Source organism: Rhinolophus sinicus, chromosome 11 (genome assembly GCF_057876585.1).
Source record: "Rhinolophus sinicus isolate RSI-liver-muscle chromosome 11, RSI-T2T, whole genome shotgun sequence".
NCBI classification, from domain to species: Eukaryota; Metazoa; Chordata; class Mammalia; order Chiroptera; family Rhinolophidae; genus Rhinolophus; species Rhinolophus sinicus.
In genome coordinates this window covers 24,013,273-24,032,340 of record NC_142511.1, presented here as the reverse complement: position 1 = coordinate 24,032,340, position 19,068 = coordinate 24,013,273, and the positions used below count along the sequence as shown (strand labels likewise).

Sequence of the window (19,068 nt, the reverse complement as noted above, 5' to 3'; positions counted from 1 at the left end):
ATAATAGAAAATAAATCCAAATATACAAATCAACAACTCAGAAGCTTCAGTTTCTTCGGTTGTAAAATGAGGCTAATCGTTCTTTTTTCTATGGGGTGGTGAGAGAACTAAATTCCTAATATAGAGCCCAGCCTAGATAGAGTAGGGGCACAAACAACAGTTAATATTTGTTATTTATCAGCTAATAAAATAGTTTCCTACTGCCTAAAGAATACAGGCTCTCTTCAGTCTGTCCTCCCACTTTTCCAGGCTTGTCTTTAGTAACTTCCCTTCATGCATGTTATACTCTAAGAACATTGGACTTGTTTCATGCCTTTACTCAAGCTGCTTCTTAGCCAAGAAAGCCCTCGCCTGCCCTGGTATATAACTACTACTCATGTTTCAAGGTCCAACTCAAATGTCAACACCTTAAGTCCGCTGCTCTTCCGAGTCAAAATTCTATTATTATACTCTTTTAGAGCATTTAACACACTACATTATATACTACATACTGGAAATGTTCTCTCCTGCTCGTCTCAGTTCCTTGAGCGCTGTGTCCCAAAACCTAGCACAGTGGTTCCCAAAGTATGGTCGGGTACCCTGGGATCCCATTTAAAGACCCTTTCAGAGGGTCCTAAAGGTCAAAAATGTTTGCAGAATACTAAACTATTATTTTCCTTTTTAACTCTTACTTTCTCATGAGTTTACTTACAGAGGATGTTTATCTTCTAGAGGATATGTACATATGTGATCTGGCAACAGATTCACTATAAAAGCATATATGACATACATATATAACAGCTGTCTTCTGTTAAACCAGATATTAAAGACATTTGGGAAAAAATGTAAAACAATGCCACTCTTCTTGCTAAACTTTTTTGTCTTAAAAAGTATTTTTTTCATTAAAAAATGTTATTTATGTTAACATGTAACGAGTTTATTATTTTTCAATGAATATTTTCAATTCCTCAGTTTTGAGTTCTAAAACAGTAACTATCGATAGATATAATCCACATAAACAAAAATTCCTTGGGGTCCTCAATAATTTTTTTTTAAGAATATAAAGGGGTCCTGAGACCAAAGAGTTTTAGGAACCACTGACCCCACATGTTGACTGGCACATAATAGGTGACCAGTAAATGTTGAATAGAACAGTAATAATACTTTAAAATAATAACATCTTCCTTATGACCAAGCTTCTTGCATTTTGCTGTCAAATTTGTCACTAACAATACATGCTCCTGAAAAAAATTTCTTAAAACTTTCCCGATTGGGTTTCCCCTTTCCCATTTAGTCATTAAATACATAATTTTTATTTTCCTTACCTTGGAAATTTTTTAAAGAGTGGAAAATGCAATCATAAAGTATTGGAAAGCTACAGGATTATGTGACTTTGCCTTGTCAGTCTCAACAGGTAAATAAAGTGTGAACCAGCCTCCTCATGCCTGCTATCAAGTAGAGGGCAGAGGCAGGGTAGCTCTGTACACAAAGATAACGACCTGTTACTGTGGCTGTGTACATGTTGGGGAAGACAACTGGCAAACTGACTGGCACTTTAGCGGAAGATAATTTAAACCTCAGTTAATTATGTTTATTTTTAAAGATTTTGCTGGGCTTGAGATAAAGGGTGTAGAGCTTTTGACTTCATTTTTCAGAGTCAATACTGCCTCCAAAATCTTATTTCCAAGCATCCCACACTCTGGACACCACCTCCTATTTCTCCAATTCACTGATCTGATATCCCTATAGTAACTAATCAACCCCCAGAAACCTCCAAACCATTACCATTACCGCTGTTTTATGATTCATCACCCTCTTTCACCTCCCTTCTTACTGAGTGTAAATTCCATGATCCAGCATTAAAACGACCCCCTTGTAAAGACCTTTCATCCTCTTGCCCCTCTCCTGCTTCAACATTCTTCTCTGGCAAAATTCCAGCCCAAGTGAAACCCAACTGCGCACTTATGCTGAGCCCACACCCTTGCAGCTATCATCAGTGCAGGAGAAAAGCACTCAAACATAATGACTGACTCACTTCATATTTGTGGTCAGAAATTTCATCAATGCCAGGCACTCCTACAGGTGTCCATATCCGCGGCAGCTTGCTTCTCCTACACATATATTTCTTTATTCATATTTCCAGCATTCCCATAAATATACAACCTCAACTTACAATCACACTTCATACTTTAGTGAGAAAACAGATGCACTTGGACATAAATAACCTCATATTTCCACCACCAGACCCACCAATCTACCTGCATCTGGATCCACACACTCTGCCTTCAATCCCATTACAAGCAAAGCAGCCTCCTAGATCCTACCCCTTCGTGTCTATTCAAGGAATTCTGGCCTCCCTTATCCCCTTTTTCCTATAACGTGTACTTTTCTCTCTCAAACTATTAGAGCACTCACATTAACATAGGTTAATATCACCTATTTTTTAAACAAAATTGTAATATTTTATAAAATGCATTCCTTCTTCCCACACCTCCTCAAAATTTATTTCTTCAAAGAACTGATAACTCAATACCTGACAACCGGATCCACAGTGACAATAAATGTTATGTGTAAAATGACTTAATTAAAACAATTGCGAAGTACCATTATCAGAGATCACGCAGAAGTGTAACATGGCACTTTCAGTGCTACCTTCTGAAGAACAGTTAGGTCTCCAAACCATGAGAGTCCCAACAGGGGCCCTTTAAACAGGCAGATTATCAATGGCTAATGTGCTCAATGGGAGGCCTATAGGTCAAGATATTTAGTGACTAAGTGGCCTACATATACCTTACAGATTTTCTATGTTTTCAAATTTCTTACAGATATTTTTAAAATATCAAATATAACAGAAAGCATATTTTAAGTCTCTCAGGTATTCTGGATGGTTTATGAATTATCTGTAGGAAGCTGTGACTTAGTTGTATAGAGTTTGATATATGTGTCCACCATTAAATTCAGTTCATGTTTTATATCAAAATTTATGTTAAGCAAAGCTAAGTTACTCGACTTTTGGTCTGTCAAAGTGTTCCTCAGGTATGCTTTGAGATGCTTTCACCCATTTCCATAGCAGTCATTCTCAACCTTCACAGGAAGAATTCATAGGACCTTCAGCAATGCATAAACATTGGGAAAAACTTGATGTCTGGCAGGTGCAGGGCTTTATAAATGGTGGTTGGAAGCGCTATATCTTTCCCTGTTTTCACTTGAATCTCCAACACTGCAGCTCAGCCGAGCGCGTGTCAGGATTGGGTAAGTCACTTCTGTACATGTCAGCATGGTGCTCCTCCAGTGTTTTGAATTTGAGCTGTCCCATGACAGAGGGTACCAGAGATAAGCATTTAAGAGCTTTGAAGTACTATTCTGAGCATGTATCTTTCAGTTCCTGAATAATGCCTTCCACTGTTGGAATACTAAGAGCTTCTTTATAGTAACTCTCAGAGGTCAGCTGAGGTTCCGGTTGCTGAGTTCTGTGGAATTTCCCCGGGAGCTTCATCTGAATATCAAGTTTGGTTGCCAGATTGGTGGCTTTCTCTAACCAAAACTCAAGATAAACTTCAATATTTCCCATCACTTCATTTAGTGAATGCAGCACTGCCGTCAAGCTACTGGCTGCAAAGACATCAGAGGTTTGTCCCCGGAGATCTTTCCCAAAGACGCTTGTAAAAGACAGAATATTTTAAAGAACAACAATGGTAACGATGAATTCAAAATCTGTTATTGCACTAGAGAGTACAAATGCTCGGCCAGCTATACAGTTATTCCATCTAATATTTGTGTCACTATTTATACCATCTAAACATAAAACAAGTGCTTGTAGGAGGTCCACTAAAATTTCAAAAGTATCATGCCTGCCTGTTCCCTGAGAATGGCAAATTTCCTTTAGTTCTTTACCCCTTTCTTCATTGTTCTGAAAGAGGACAGAGATTACATTGTCAAGCTCTCAAAGCAGTTGTGGTGATTGTGGAAAAAAGAACAAACTTCTTCAATGTTCCTAATGCAACAGACACTCCATGACAGGCATGGATTTCGCCAACCACAGATTTAAGGCACATGAAGAGCAGTGTGTAGATAGCTTGGGGATATTTCTCTAAAAGTGTAGAAGCAACAACTTTCATGTTGGAAGAAAATCAACTGGACACGAAAATACTCCATGTTTAAGCCCCACATCTCAGTTATCACAGTATGAAATTTCATAGCCAAAATTTCAGCATCAGCTTTGTAAGCCTGGAAGCCCACAAATTCCTCTCTCAGGTTATGAGATTCACCAACAAAGCTCACCAACACGGACAGGTGCTCTTTCTCTAGTATGTCCACTATATCCTCAGTGTTAATGGAAAAGAAGTGAGTCTCTCACTTCTCTGAGGGTTTCTTCCCAAATCCAGCATCTGTTTCTGCTGTTTTTGAACAGAACATTGTGTTGACTGCTGTTGTCTCAAAGCACTTTCTCAGAACCTCTTCACCAGAATTTATCCGGCACTCCAGTAGTGCTTGAAAGTTATGGGGAGTAAAGAGAACTTGTGGGATTTCATCATCTTCATGTCCATCCAGAGGTATGTTTTGTTTCCCCATAAGAATCAAAATCTCAAGTAAAGACTTTAACTTTGTTTTTATTTATCTTTGTTTTCCTTCTCTTCAAGGGTTAAAGGTAAAATGTCTCCATCCTGTTCTTCACCCCCGTCTTCTGCACCGGGGTTCTGAGCATTGCTGTTGTTTATTTCTTATATTTTCGTTCCTGTTCAAAAATTTCATCGATTTTTTTCTGTTTCAGTGTCCTGATTTCATCTTCACTCTGTTCTTTTATTCATTTTCTGTGTCTACTATGTGGATTGTTCAAATGACTGGTAAGATGAAATATTGTTGGTATGGATTGCATTATCTTGAACAACTGTCCTGTGAGGACTCTCGTCAGTTAATTTTGAGAAATAAAACAACCCAATCATTCTTTAGTTTTCTGATGCCTCTGCAAAATGTATAGTTCTACAGATCACAGAGGCCTCATAGTGTTTGGTACATAATCGATAATGCTATTTAGTTGATCAGAAGTTTTATCTTCAAAGTCGGCTTGCCTACTGTTGTGACCTGCACAACACAAGCCGTGGGAAGGCGAGGGAGGCAGTGAGGATTAAACTATAATAAAGAGACAGAGACTCATATACAGGTAAATCTCTGAGGACCAAGGGACTCGCAGCCTCAAGAGACTGGAGCCCCGAATTGGGTCACTGACAGTATTTATTGATTACAAACAATGAGCATCACATGATTAGAGGCAGGGTCTGTGAAACTCTTACACCATTTCAAAAAAATGATTTCAATACCCAATTATTTGTCCCAAAGCAGCCGAAGCATGTCGTCCCAAAATGACTAAGGTGCGGTATGCACCACCCTGGGGGAGAGTCTCTCGCGGTGAAAGTGTCCCATGAGCTGAGCAGTAAGAGCTACATCTTATCGCTCTAATGGGCCTCTCTCACAATCAGGTGAGAGGGAGTAGCAGAGGCAAGCAGCAGCTTCCCACAAGAACAAGAAGGAGGGGCAAGGCTCCCTCATATTATTTCTTATAACAGCTCATTGGGGTCTCAACGGGGTCCCGTCTGGCTTAAGTTGTCCCTCCCACGAGGAATCTTACTCGTCACTGACCGCAGACCCTTCTCTTGAAGACCAGATGGAGAGACTCAGGATATTATAAACTCAATCCCAGAGAGGCACAGTCCCACAACTTCTTCTCTCCTTAGGGAAAGGTTGGGGGGGACAGACGGCTAGGCTGCTGTGTGACCACAGCCTACAATTTTCCATTCACGTCTGGCATCTGGCCAATTCCATGGGAACCAGAAGAAGGCGAGGTATGACTGTGTCCTCTTCTGTGTGCAGTTGGGGGCAGCACGAAAGTACAACATCCGCATCGTAGCCCGTCCGAGGACTGGCCCAGCATTCCCCTCCAAGCCTCCTCAGGGCAACCAGCCAGTCGGTCCTGGGCTGCAGAAGGGAGCCAGGCTGGCCTGCCCGCTCGGAATGGCCAGAGCGTCAGGTTACATCATCTACCTTAAAAATAAAACACTCTTCCCTAGACACATGCACCTCCAAGTTTCTGTAGCACTACAGCAACATTTCTCAAGAGTTATCTGTGCTGATGGTCTCCACTTTCTCATCACCTTTTCGCTCTTCGCCCTACTCCATTGGGGTTTTCATCCCCACCACTCATACAAATAGCTCTTCTCAAGAACATTTTGCCAAATCCAGTTCTCTAACTGTGAAAGGTTAAGTTGTGCTCCCTAAAAGATGTTAGAGTCCTAACCCCTAATCACAGTACCTGTGAATGTGACCTCATTTGGGAATAAAGTCTTTGCAAGTTAAGATGAGGTCATTAGGGGGGCCTTAATCCACGATGGCTGTATCCTTATACAAAAAGGATGGCTGTATCCTTATACAAAAAGGAACTTTGGACATAGACACATGTACACACCGGAAGAACACCATATGGACTTGAAGGCAGAGATTGGGGTAATACATCTACAAGCCAAGGAAGGCCAAGGATTGCCAGCAAATCACCAGAACCAAGGAAGAGGCACAGAACAGTCTCCTTCTCAGCCCTGAGAAGAAATCAACCCTGCCGACACCTTGATCTTGGATGTCCAGCCTCCAGAATATGAGAAAAGAAACTTCTGCTGTTTAAGTCACCTAGTCTGTGGTATTTTGTTATGGCAGCCCTAGGATATTGACAACACTTTTCTTTAGGTACCCGTGACACCATTCTCTTGGTTTCCCTACAGTTTCAGTGGCTCCCCATCCTCCTCTAAATGTTGGCCTGCATCAGAGTTCAGTCCAACCATGATTTTTTGTTGTTGTTTTTTCCTAGCCTCTCTAATCTAGGTGATCTCATCCACTTCCAGGGCATGAAATGCCGCCTAAGTGCTGATGAATTCCATATCTAAACTCCAGACTGACCTTTCCCTTGGGCTTCAGATTCCATCCTCCTACTTCTCCACTTGGATGTCCCGACATCTCAAACTTACCACGATCAAAACAAAACTCTAACTCAGCTCCGCCAAGCCCATCTCTCCCATCCCTGCAACGCCCCCAGTCCTCTTCACCCACTTGCCAAGGCCCCAAACTCAGGAGTCGTCCTTGATTCGTTTCGCTCAATTCCACAGCCAACCCATCAGCAAATCCTGTCGGCTCTGCCTTCAAAAAAGATCCAAAATTTAACTTCTTTTCCCCACCCCCTAGCCATCATCATTTCCCTTCTAGACCATGGCAAGAGCCTTCTCTTCTGCTTCACTCTGGCTTCCCACAGTAGCCTGAATGATCTTATAAAACATTAACCGGAGCACTGCAGTCCCTTTCTCAAAAACTTCTAATGGCGTCCCCATCAAACTAAGAATAAAATCCACAGCTCTGACTGACCTTAAAACTCAATTCAAATCATTCAACTATCTCCTGTTGAAGCCCACTCTATCTGCCCTGCCCCTCCACTTCTACACCTCGTCCCTGAGACTCTGCACTGGAATTACTTGTGTCCATGTCTGCCTCCCTAGCTGGACTGAGTTCCTTGAGGACAGAACCCACACCTTTGTCATCTCAGTAGCCACAGTGCCTGGTGCCTCGCCTGACCCAGAGAAGGCCATCAGTGTTGCTTGTTGAACAGACACCTCAGCTTACCTCCCAGCTTAAAACGCTGCCTCACTTTTAACCTTCAATCTTATCTTTGCTCCCCAAATGCCAGCAAGCTGGCTTACTTCATTCTTGCCACCTTTGAACTCAGAGAACCTGGCCTGCTGGGTTTTTGTTTCTCTCCTCCCCGGGAAACCCCATTCCACCCTCCCCAGCTCTCATTCCTACTCCCTCAGGGTGGTTCAGATAGCTATCCTATTTGGCCAAGAGATTTCCTTAACTAAGACTTGCCAGATTCATGTTCTAACTTTTTCTTTTTTTTTTTTTTTTTTAAAGATTTTATTGGGGAAGAGGAACAGGACTTTATTGGGGAACATATGTACTTCCAGGACTTTTTCCAAGTCAAGTTGTTGTCCTTTCAGTCTTAGCCGTGGAGGGCGCAGCTCAGCTCCAGGTCCAGTTGCCCTTGTTAGTTGCAGGGGGTGCAGCCCACCATCCCTTGCGGGAGTCGAACCGGCAACCTTGTGGTTGAGAGGATGCACTCCAATCAACTGAGCCATCCGGGAGCTCAGCTCAAGGCGCCGTGTTCAATCTTAGTTTCAGGGGGTGCTTCCCACCATCCCTTGCGGGACTCGAGGAATTGAACTGGCAACCTTGTGGTTGAGAGCCCACTGGCCCATGTGGGAATTGAACCGGCAGCCTTCGGAGTTAGGAGCACGGAGCTCCAACTGCCTGAGCCACCGGGCCGGCATGTTCTAACTTAAAAGGTCTACTGGGACTCGTGCAGCACTGCAGTGATACCTCAAAATCACTTAGAAACACAGCAGGTGACACTTCCTACTGTTTACTACTGAAAATCCCTTGTAAGTCCCACAAAATTTCACAATATGAAATATGACTCCCACTGGAGAGTTTTGAAAACTTCTGGGTAAAATGCTTGAACAAAGGTCACATCACCTTCATCTTCCTTTTAGGAGTTCAACTCTGGACTATGGTTCTGCTCTCATGACTTAGTAGTTGTGAGGCATCTCAGAAGTTCAGTTTCCTTTCTCATAAAATGAGGTTGGTTAAATATCACTTGGCAGTAAACTTCTTAAATGCAGAGGAGTATCTTTATTTACCTTTTAACCCTCAGCCTGGTGCCTGGTACAGGGCCCAGAGCACAACTCAAGGCCTGTGTGCTTAGGGAACGGAGGCGTGCGAGGTGAACTAGATAGCACGGGTACACACAGTAAATGTCTGCTGACAGAATTAATGGATGAGCCATAGCTACTTTCCAGAGTAGTTGTAATAAAAAACTGATATATATGAAAACACTCTGAAAAGTAACAAATATTACATCAACTTAAGGGATTATATTAAACATTGTACGAGGTTTGGCGTCAAATAAATGTGGATTCAAATTCCAGATCCAAGGCTGAATGGCTGTGTCCTTAGATGAATGATTTAATCTCTGAGCTTCAGTTTCTTCATCTGCAAAATGGGGATAATAACATTCACCTGTTGTATCAAGTTATGAGGCTACAATTAGCTGACAAATGCTAAGACGCCTAGTGCATATAAAATGTACCACTTGTAAACCATTATTATTATTTTCCTCTTGTACACTAGATGTTTTCATATAAACATTTAAACATCAACCAATCTTGAAAATGACAGATTTGTTTTTCTCAAATGTCATTTATTAGAAAATACAATTCCAGAGAAAGTAGGAGATACAAGGACATCTGGGAAGTGGGTACAGTACACAGACCTCTTTAAACCAGGAGTATAGAGGGTCAAAATAAAATGAGCTACAGGCAAAAAGCCAGTAACGCATGTATGGTCCATTTATCTGGAGAAGTCCACCGCTGTGCCCCACTCCCCTCACACCTCCTTACAGCAGCCAGCTTTATCCTTGGCATTTTTAATTTAAAAGAAAAGTTTTAACTTCCTTGCTGCCCTGTGGCTCCAATGAATGGAGCTTCTTTCTCCAGTTACGGAATGAGTCAGCAAAAGGAGGAATTTCTGATCCTTGGAGCTGGGGAGGAAGCTGAGGAGGGACAATTCACAGAGTATCCCCCGTTAACTCTGTTACGCAACCACAGGGCATATCCAGCCAATTCTGGTTTAAAATGTTAATATCAAACTCCAAGTCTCTCCCTTTTTTCAAGGCAGACAACCTTTTGGAGTAAAGCGCAGGAGTGAATTTCAAATCCATGTGGTAGAGAATGAAGAGTATTAAGAGATAAGAGACCCAATCTCTCCCTCCCAGCTCAGCTCCAGGGGAATCAATCACTGCTCCAATCCAGCCTCCTCGAGACCAAAGAAAACCCCTGGAAAAAATGAGTTTTGACAGGACCCCACACCCCTTTCTTTCAGTTAGGGCATCCTTTTGGTTTTGGGCTAAATAGGTTTATGGCCCCATAGGATGAGGGAAATTCTTATTAAAAAAATGTGACAGAAATGGCGTTTGGGAGAGAAGCAGCACAAAACGAGTAGTGGGTATTGTGAAAGCTTCCCGGACTACGCAGCAGGCGGCCATGTTGGCATCTGCGGCCTGGAGGCCCTTCCCAGAGCCCAGATGCCCTTGGGTGAAATGAAATCTAAGGGCCAAGGCAGCATCTTATCCCACCAGACAAAACAGTAAGGGAGAGACCTATGGGGGGTGCACCCCCAGTGTATTCACAGGGACCAAATGGCCCCCAGAAGGGCGAGAGAATGGAGGGGTAGAAGACAGTATTCAGGGTGCATCCTAGCAAAGCAGGGGAAGATGAAAGGAAAAACTTCCCCGGAAAGAGCACGGGTCCCTGGATACAGGGCCTTTGGCAGAACCGCACACGGAAGGCCCCTCCTTACACACATAGGTATCACGTCGCTCTCCTTTGGAGGCAAAATCAGAAAGGCCCAGGAGCACAGGCCTCAGTTCAGCACACAGCCCTCCCCATCCCTCCCTGACCTGCCCTTGGGGAGGAGGGGGGGGCTCTAACTGAGGACCCACTGGGCCCCTCCCCAAATAAATTCCTATAGAGAAAAACATGAAAACAAAAAACAAACACAAACCTAGGGAAAAGTCCAATAAGAACCTTAATCATACAAAAAGCCCAAATAGTCTTCCTCTTTTGCCTTCTGAGGCACGTGTAAGTCCCTTCTCACAAGGCTTCCTGTCCAGTTAGGACAACATTACTATTTCATTTTTTAAAAATAAAAATAAAGACATCCACCCACCTTGCCCCAAAATGCTACTTTCTACAGCCCACCCCACACACCCAAACCAGGCATTGCTCCCTTGACACAAGGTAAACTTAAAACTTTGCTGCAACCTCACAGCCTCCAAGGGGCTGCTCATCACAATCAACCTAAATCCAGTCTGCAGAGCGGGAGATGGCAGAGAGCCTCTTACCCTCCCTGCCTCCTATCAGGAGGCCCAATCCACCTGAGCGGCAGGGAGGCCTGCCAAGGGCCCTGCCCTTTCCCAAGGAAAGGACACGTCAAGCAGGGAGAGCCCTCCCCCGGCTCCACCACCAGTCTGGGGTCCTAGGCCAGGGCGCCGCTGGGCTCATGAGGTCTCATGACTTCGAGATCCCAGTGCGAACCAGCCGGTCTTCTCCTGTGCCAGGTCGAGCTCTCGCAGGCGGATGTGCACCTCCCCGAGGAGGACGTTCTCCCAGAATCCTTGCTCACTCAGCACACTAAGCTGTAGCTCCCGCTGCTGCAGGTCACCCTTGGGGATCCCATCATACACCAGCTGCAAATGCAGAGATTGGGAAGAGGGAGGCAGTAAGAGAGGGAACTCAAAGAATCCAGAGGGAACATGGAAGAGGGAGACGCTTCAGCCTGTGGTGGCTTCATCTGCTGAGGCTAAGACGACTTTATCTCCCCAACCAGAATCCAAGGCAATAGAGAAGGCACACAGAACCCAAGCGAAGCATTAAAGAACTTTGTTCTTTGCTCAGAGTTCAAGCAGGTGAGGGGCTTTTTATTGGAGTCACTGCTTGTTATCAGCAAAGCATCAGCAGACTCCTCTTCCCTACAGGACAGGGCCCAGGCTACACCCCAGCTGTGGAACCCAACCCTGAAAGTCAGCAAACTTTCCATGTAAAAGACAGGAAACATGGCTTTCCGGGCCATCTAATCTGCCATTCACAACAGGAAAGCAGCCACAGATGATATTTAAATGAATAGGTGTGGCCATGTTCCAATACAACTTTATTTACAAACCCCTGCCCTGTCCCAACTCCTTCCCCACACACCATCTCATTGTAGGTTGGGTTGCAGGTTTTCCGGGCCACTTTGGTTTTCTTTTTAGTGGTTTTCTGAGGGTCAGGAAGGAGGTAAATTTTCACATAGGGGTCGGGGTCATTCCCATCCTGAAGCAGTTGCTACAAAGGGAATGAAAAACAAAAAAGATGAAGATTCTTATATCTGTCTTTTTATCACGATTCCTGAGATCACACCCTGATGCAGACGCTTTATCTCACAAACCTGGCTTCTGGTAATGCACAGTAATTTATCTGGCTGTCTCCCAGATCACTCCATTCTGAGAGAAATATCTACCATGATAATGTTAGGTGCCCTAAAATATCAACTGGATTGCCTATTATATCCAGTCTATACTTTTTATACAAATGCTCAGGGCACGCCATACTTGGTCTGTTTTGAATGAACCATGATGTCCCCAGATATTTCCCTGCTTTGACCAGTGTCTTTTGTCTATTTTGTTATTTGATCTAAGTAACCCCTTACAAGGTGGAGAAATGAGTCAGAGAGATTAAAAATTAAGTTGCTTGCTCAAAGTCAGCCAATTAGTGACTCACCCAGTTTGACTTTTAAATCTTAAGTTAGAGCTTGTCATGCCTGTGGACCCCAAAAGAAAGATTCATTTCATGTGAACCCCAAGAAGGAATTTATCTGCTGAGTGAGATGGACTCTTCATGGTCAACCAAGGGCCTAAATTTGATGAATAACAAGAGCCTAGTGGCCATTTGCTGACGGGCTTCTTACATACTCTGTATACCAGGAAGAACCTCAGACTGAACTCTCAGCTTCCCACACACACCATGCCCTGCTGGTTTCTGCTGGCTGAGTCAACTACTATAAGGGAGTTCCTGATTTTGTCTTTTTGACCAATGGATTAAGACCTGCCCTATCCAATCAGAACTGCTCCTTAACGACCAATCAGAACTGAACAATTTGGAAACCTCATTTGCATAAAATTGGGAACTTGGGAAGAAACTTTCTCTATAAAAGATGGCGTCCCATTTGTCTCAGTGGAGCACAATTTAGATTGCAACCTGAATCCGTGTCTCCCGAGCAGCAGTTCTTTTTGTTCAAATAAATGCTTTTTAAATCTTTATTACAGTCTAAAATTAATTTTGGTTTACATGCCTCTGCTCAAAACCATCCAATGGTTCCCATCTCACTCAAGATAAAAAGCCAGTCCTGACTGTGGGTCCCAGGCTCTAGTCAGCTGTGCTCGCTCCAACTTTATCATCCCCTACCCTCCCCTTTGTTCCAAAGGCTTCAGCCACAAGGCCCCATTACAGTTCCACATGCACCCCAGGCAGGCTCCCAGCTTTTGAATTTAACTGCTCCCTCTGCTGGGAACAGATCTTCAGATATATATGCATGGCTCTCTCCAATGCCTGCTTATTAATGAGGGCTTCCCTGACCTATGCAAAACTGCCACAACCGATATTCCATCCCTCTATTCCTTCCCTGCTTCATTTCTCACCAGAGCACTTGCCATATATTTGTCTGTCAGACTCTTCCTACTGGAATATAAGCTCCCTGAGGGCAAGGATTTTGTTTTGTTTACCCTGTACCCAGAGCTAACCTAGCAATGCCTCGCTCATAGTAGGTACCTGATGAATATTTGTTGAATGAATGAATGAATGAATGGTGTAGTCAGAGTGCAACCCAGGTTTCTCTGATTCCAAAGCTCATGCTTCTTCTGCCATATACCAATGCCCCAGCCTACAAAAGTCCAGCACACTGCAGCTATTCAATAAAAATTCCCTTCCCCTTCCACTCACAATGTTTTTAGAATCACACCAAAAATTTTAGTAATTATATACTGCATGGATTATGCTCTAATAACTAGGTAATAAGCCCCTTGGGCCTCTTCTTTATTATAATAACCATAATTACCATAACAATAATACCAGGTACTATGTTAGGTGCTCTACATGCACTATCTCAGTTAATGCCCATGACAACCCTGTGATGTAGATACTAACATTATCTTCGTTTAATGAGGCTCACAGTAATTAGGCTACTTGCCAAAGACCACAGGTGGTAAGAAGCTGTGTCTAGTACTGCTTGGTCATACCCTAGGTCTGGCATAGTAAGTAGCAGGCCCATTGGTGGGGACTCAGTAACTTTGTGGTCACTCTCACAAGATGGAGGTAGAGGTCTGACCCGTCAGAAAAGTACCAGACTATGAGCTACAGGAGGACTGTGCGTGCACTTACCAAGCCCCGAATATGCATCACCATGATGAAGAGTTTATTGTTTTTGTAGGAGATGGACAGCTTCACCTCCCCTCCCACCTTCCCAACAGGCCGGGCCCATGTGCCGTCTGTAGGGACAAAGGAAACCAAGAAAGGTCATGAAGCCAGCCCTGTCCCCACCTGGTACCAGGCAGATGTTTGTTTTCCTCTGACTCCCCCGTCCCCCAACAGTATCTCCATGTCAGGTTCCTGATACCCAGGGGACATCTGCAAACATGATATAGAGTTAGGTTGGGATGGGTGTATCCAATTTGTGTAATCACCAACTGAATATCCAGTCCCTGGGGAAGCTGTGCAAACAGCTATGGACCCCCCAGTCTGAGTGGGAAACCAGATTCTCTAGCCAGTAAGTATAGGATCAGAGACAAGTCAAGAAAAGAGAACAGGGACGAGGTAGAGGCAGGAGAAATTACCCTTGGGAATGGTTCAGAGGATTGGCAGAAATGTCACAGAGAAGGCACCGTACCTGAAGACTTGGAGGCCAGGCTGGTGCCCGCAGCTTTCTCATCCCGGGGCAGAGGGTGGAAGAAGGTATATACCAAATCACACTGGAGTGGAAGCAGAAAATAGGGTCATTCTTCAATAGGCAACGGCCCGATTAAAAAAAGGAAAGAGACTGTTCCAGAGTAAAATACTTCAGAAATGTAACAATCAAATGTAATATGCAGTTCTTGTTTGGATCATGGTTCAAACAAACCAACTATAAAAAGAATTTGGGGGATGAGAGGAAATTTTTGAATATGGGCTATGTATTGGATGATATAATGACACTGTAGTTATGTAAGAATATGTCCTTATTTTTTAGAAATGCATAGTGAGTATTTAGGGGTAGAATGTTATGATATCTGTGATTTACTTTAAAATACTTCATACAAAAATACATGAAGCAAATATGGCAAAATATTAACTGTTTAGGTGACAGATCTATATAGGCACTCATGCTGTTTCTCTATTTTTCTGTATGTTTGAAATTTCTCATAATAAAGTCCTTTTTAAAAAGAAAAAAAACAAATAAAACTAGGTCATTTCAGGTCAAATAAAGTCTTTTCTACACCCCTTCCCCCCCACAACCCCCCTTAGCAAAGAAATGCCTGAGCCAGCCTTGGACAAAGATCGCGAATCCTACTCTGCAGACTGTTTCCTAAGTAACTAGGGAAAACAAAAACCCAAACTAACATGTGTGAATATACCCACTGAAGCATTAATAGTAGGGGGAAAAATGGACAAAATCTAAATATCTTTCAAGAAGCGAATAGTTAAGGAGACTATGGATGCATTAATTTGGCACAGATATTTAAAGTTATGCTTACTATAAATGCTAAGTGAAAAAAGCAGAGTATTGAATTACATTTAAGCTATGACCCCTATAAAACTGTAAGTCACATTTGCATATGGACAAACAGGAAGGAAATATGGAAATAGAGCTAGATGATCTGTTCGGGTGATGGGACTCCTGACGACTATTTTTCTATGCCCATTATAATACCAAATTATATTACCATTTGTTTTTTAAAAAAATCCAGGTGGTGTTAAGAAAAAGAAACAGCAGGACAACAAACCAAGTCAAGTGCATTTTCAGCCCCTCCCAGGAATGTGACCTTAAACTGGTCTGGAATTTCCTGGTCAACACTAGTGAGATAATCTGCCAGGTAAGACCCCTGTGGCCCTTCCTTGTTTTTTGCTAATGACTTCCATGTCCCGCCCAGTTTCTGCCTAGAAAAACCTTCCACTCTGTACAATTTCTCAAAATACCTCTCTGCTTACTAGGTGGGATGCTGCCCCATCCTTGAATTTACTTGGTTGAATTTGTGTTGGTTAACAGTGGCTATGTGACCTAACCGACACATGTGGCCTAGCAGGTAACCTGGCATGAGTTAACATTGTACTGGCGTAGAATTAACCCCTAGCCATTCGCAGAATGTGGAAGCATTCACAAGACTCTACAAGAGCGAGAAAAGATTTTTTTTAAAGTCAGGCAGAGAGAGAGTTCTGCTGGGAACTGGAAAAAAGAGTTTTGCCAGGACAGTCTGATAGAGAGAGCTGCTGAGACAGGAGTAAGAGAAATACTAGCAGAAGGAGTTTGTCAGGGCAGAGTCTGCTGAAGGCAAAGCCGCACCAGTTTTCTGTTTAGCTCAAGTTTTATGTTTTCCTAAGCAGGATGTAGGGTGCTTATCAGCTTGCAGGGGGGCTGCAATTACAATTGTCTTCTCCTGGGAACTGTTCTGTCCCCTCCTGTGATGGATGTAAGGTGCTGGCCAGGGGATTCAGAGCCAAGCGGTTAATTTTTAAGCTTGGTCCTGCTAACACACAGGCTCACTCCTGTTAACTCGGTGCCTGGCCCATCCTGCCAGCTCACAAGCCCGCTCCTGTTAACTCTTTCTTTGTCTCATCAAATCTTTGTTTAGAGTTTATAACTTTGCCTCGATTAACCTGTAACCCCACTTAGATCACTCTAAAATCTGTAAGGTTTGTGTAACGCTATCTTGTCATTTGCTAAGTTTCACAGAAAGACCAAGACTTGATCAGATGTTTAGCTACACCTATGCTACCCTTCACACTGATGACCGCGAGAATGGTTTCTCAGGAACAAGCCCAAGATGTTTTGCAGGACCAGGGGGGTGAGACCAGCTACAGCAGCCTGAAGGGACCGTCAGTGACCTCCTCCTCCTGAACTTTCCTCACTATTATACTAAAATCTCCACCCAGGTGCAGAGATTTTTCTCCCATTTTTGAACATGGGATGTAGGTATCACCATGTTCCTTGACTGCACATACACTAGGATGTCCCCTCCTATAGATGCAATGACAAAATCTATCTTGATATTCATGCATGATTTCCCCTAATAAAGATGGACTGGATGCTTTGTTTGGGGACACACTGCCCTGGGAATGATCCCGGTGTGTCCTTGTTTGATGGCTCCCATAAAGTTCTTTCTCATAAAATCATCTCCGAGTTGTCTTTTGGCCGGCAACTACTGAGCATTGGACCCGGTTCAGTCTAGTAACAGATACACTCAACCTACTAAAAAAAACTCCTTTTCCTCAGGAACTCATTCATTCTTCAGGTTCCAGATCAGAACCAAGCCCTCTGGGATGGCATCTGACCCCTACCTGCATGCCCGCTGCATTCTTTTCACTGCGTTTCTATGCCTGACCCTGAGGCTGAGCCACAACCCGGTCCCCTCCACCTCCCCCACCTCCTCTGCAGTCAGTTTGCAGGTGGCTGCTCTAGCGATTGGGAACTGTTCTGTTCCCACCTATGATGGATGTAAGGTGCTTGTCAGAAGAGCCCAGTGTCCTCCCTGATTGCCTGCGGGCTCCCCCTTCTGCAGCATCCCTCATACCCCACAGCAGTGCCTGGAACCACCAGGACCAGAGGACAGCTCACCCACCTCGGCCACCTCTGGGATGGCATGGATCAAGCGCCAGATGTAGCTGTTTAACTCCTCTCTCCGCCGCTCAGCCCCTGCGTCTCCTCTAGGGCGGCCAATCATGAAGCGACTGGGGAAGCTGGGGAGGCAGGTGGGCCATGACGGGGAAAGATAGGGAAAGAAACTTAAGAGTCACCCGGGTTTTGTCACATTTCATTTGCATTTTCAGTCACCTGACCCACATTTCTCACCAGCCTCCCCTCCCAGGGACCACCCCCAACATGCTCCATTCCTCCCACAGCTCCCAGGTCCGTGCAAAGGATACACTTGGACAGTTCCAAGGACCCCAGATAAGAAAACCAAACTGTTGGGGAGAGTCCTGAGTCCCCAGAAGTGCCTCGGGGGCTTTAGAGGCCCCAGTTTTCTCCATCAAGGTAAAAATTGTTTGAAAAATCATTTTGTTTTTTAAATTGTGGTGAAATACACTTAACAAAATTGACCAGCTTAACAATTTTTAAGTGTACAGTTCAGTTTCATTAAGTACATTCACATTGTTGTGCAACCATCACTACTGCCCATCTCCAGGACTCTTTTCATCTTGCAGAACTGAAAGTCTGTACCCATTAAACAACTCCCTATTCCCCCGTCTCCCCAGACCCTGGAAACCACCACTTTACTTTTGTCTGTATGAATTTTGCTACTCTAAGTACTTAATATAAGAGGAATATCATACAGTACTTGTCTTGTTTGTCACTGGCTTATTTCCCTTAGCTTAATGTCCTCAAGGTTCAGCCATATGACAGGATAGCCTTCCTTTTTAAGGTTGTATGTATGTATGTATGTATGCATGTATACACTACCTTTTGTTTATCTGTTTGAAAACTATTTTTACTCTTTAAAAGATAAGAAACTTTGAAACATCTTCACATTTAGTAAATACCCTGCCTTTAGACCCAGTTTGCTTTGCTTCTGGCCGGTGGGCCCAGCTTATTTTCAAGGCTGGAGTGAAACTTCGTGAGCGCGTCAGGAGAGCTTGGCCAGCAGGGGCAGCCCTTGTTACCAAACGCATTACCACGCCAAGAAAACCAAGGACCTACTGTTCATCTTTAAAAGAAGAGTTTCTCGCTCCTGCGATCCTGTCCACTCCCCATCCAGTCTCCCTCCCCAGTGTCCTTCGGGCAGAGAGCAGAGGGGGCAGCTACCTGGGCAGGAGGGAAGAAGGGAAGAGCAGTCGCAGCTTGTTGTGTAACTCCTGGAATTCCTCAAACGTCCGCTGGATGTAAGTGGCCTCGTGAGCATTCTCTCGCATCACCTTTACCACATAAATCTGCAAAGGTTCAAGTCTTAGAGAATACCTGCCAAGCCCTCCGCACCCAATGAAGGAGGTAGGCAAGAAAACTGAAGAGAGAGAGAGAGAGACAGAGTGTGTGTGTGTGTGTGTGTGTGTGTGTGTGTGTGTGTGTGGTAGGGGGATACACTCTCCAGAAGGAAGAGGGCAAAAGTATCTCCAATGGAGAGGCAGATGATATGCATATACATTTATGCAGGAATCCAAAGCAAAGATTTCCTGCACATGTTTCACAAGACTCTTGATTAAGAGTAACCATCCAATTCAGCTC

The 19,068-nt window shown here is 43.9% G+C and overlaps 1 protein-coding gene and 1 pseudogene across 2 annotated transcripts in view; both read right to left on the bottom strand.

Annotated features, from left to right (window-relative positions):
* Window positions 1-2,850: 2,850 nt before the first annotated feature.
* On the bottom strand, window positions 2,851-6,019 carry LOC141569381 (52 kDa repressor of the inhibitor of the protein kinase-like; annotated as a pseudogene).
* A 3,228-nt stretch (window positions 6,020-9,247) lies between these two features.
* The window catches only part of PIK3C2B (phosphatidylinositol-4-phosphate 3-kinase catalytic subunit type 2 beta), a 66,202-nt gene continuing 56,381 nt past the window's right edge, over window positions 9,248-19,068 (bottom strand). For both annotated transcript variants that reach the window (XM_019711443.3, XM_019711444.3), the window contains 6 exons: window positions 18,652-18,776; window positions 17,471-17,588; window positions 14,545-14,626; window positions 14,040-14,146; window positions 11,820-11,948; window positions 9,248-11,314 (listed from right to left, as the gene is read on the bottom strand). In XM_019711443.3, coding sequence (XP_019567002.3) covers window positions 11,126-11,314; window positions 11,820-11,948; window positions 14,040-14,146; window positions 14,545-14,626; window positions 17,471-17,588; window positions 18,652-18,776 — 750 coding nt within the window. In that variant the 3' untranslated portion in view covers window positions 9,248-11,125. The remainder of the gene's footprint in view (window positions 11,315-11,819; window positions 11,949-14,039; window positions 14,147-14,544; window positions 14,627-17,470; window positions 17,589-18,651; window positions 18,777-19,068) is intronic.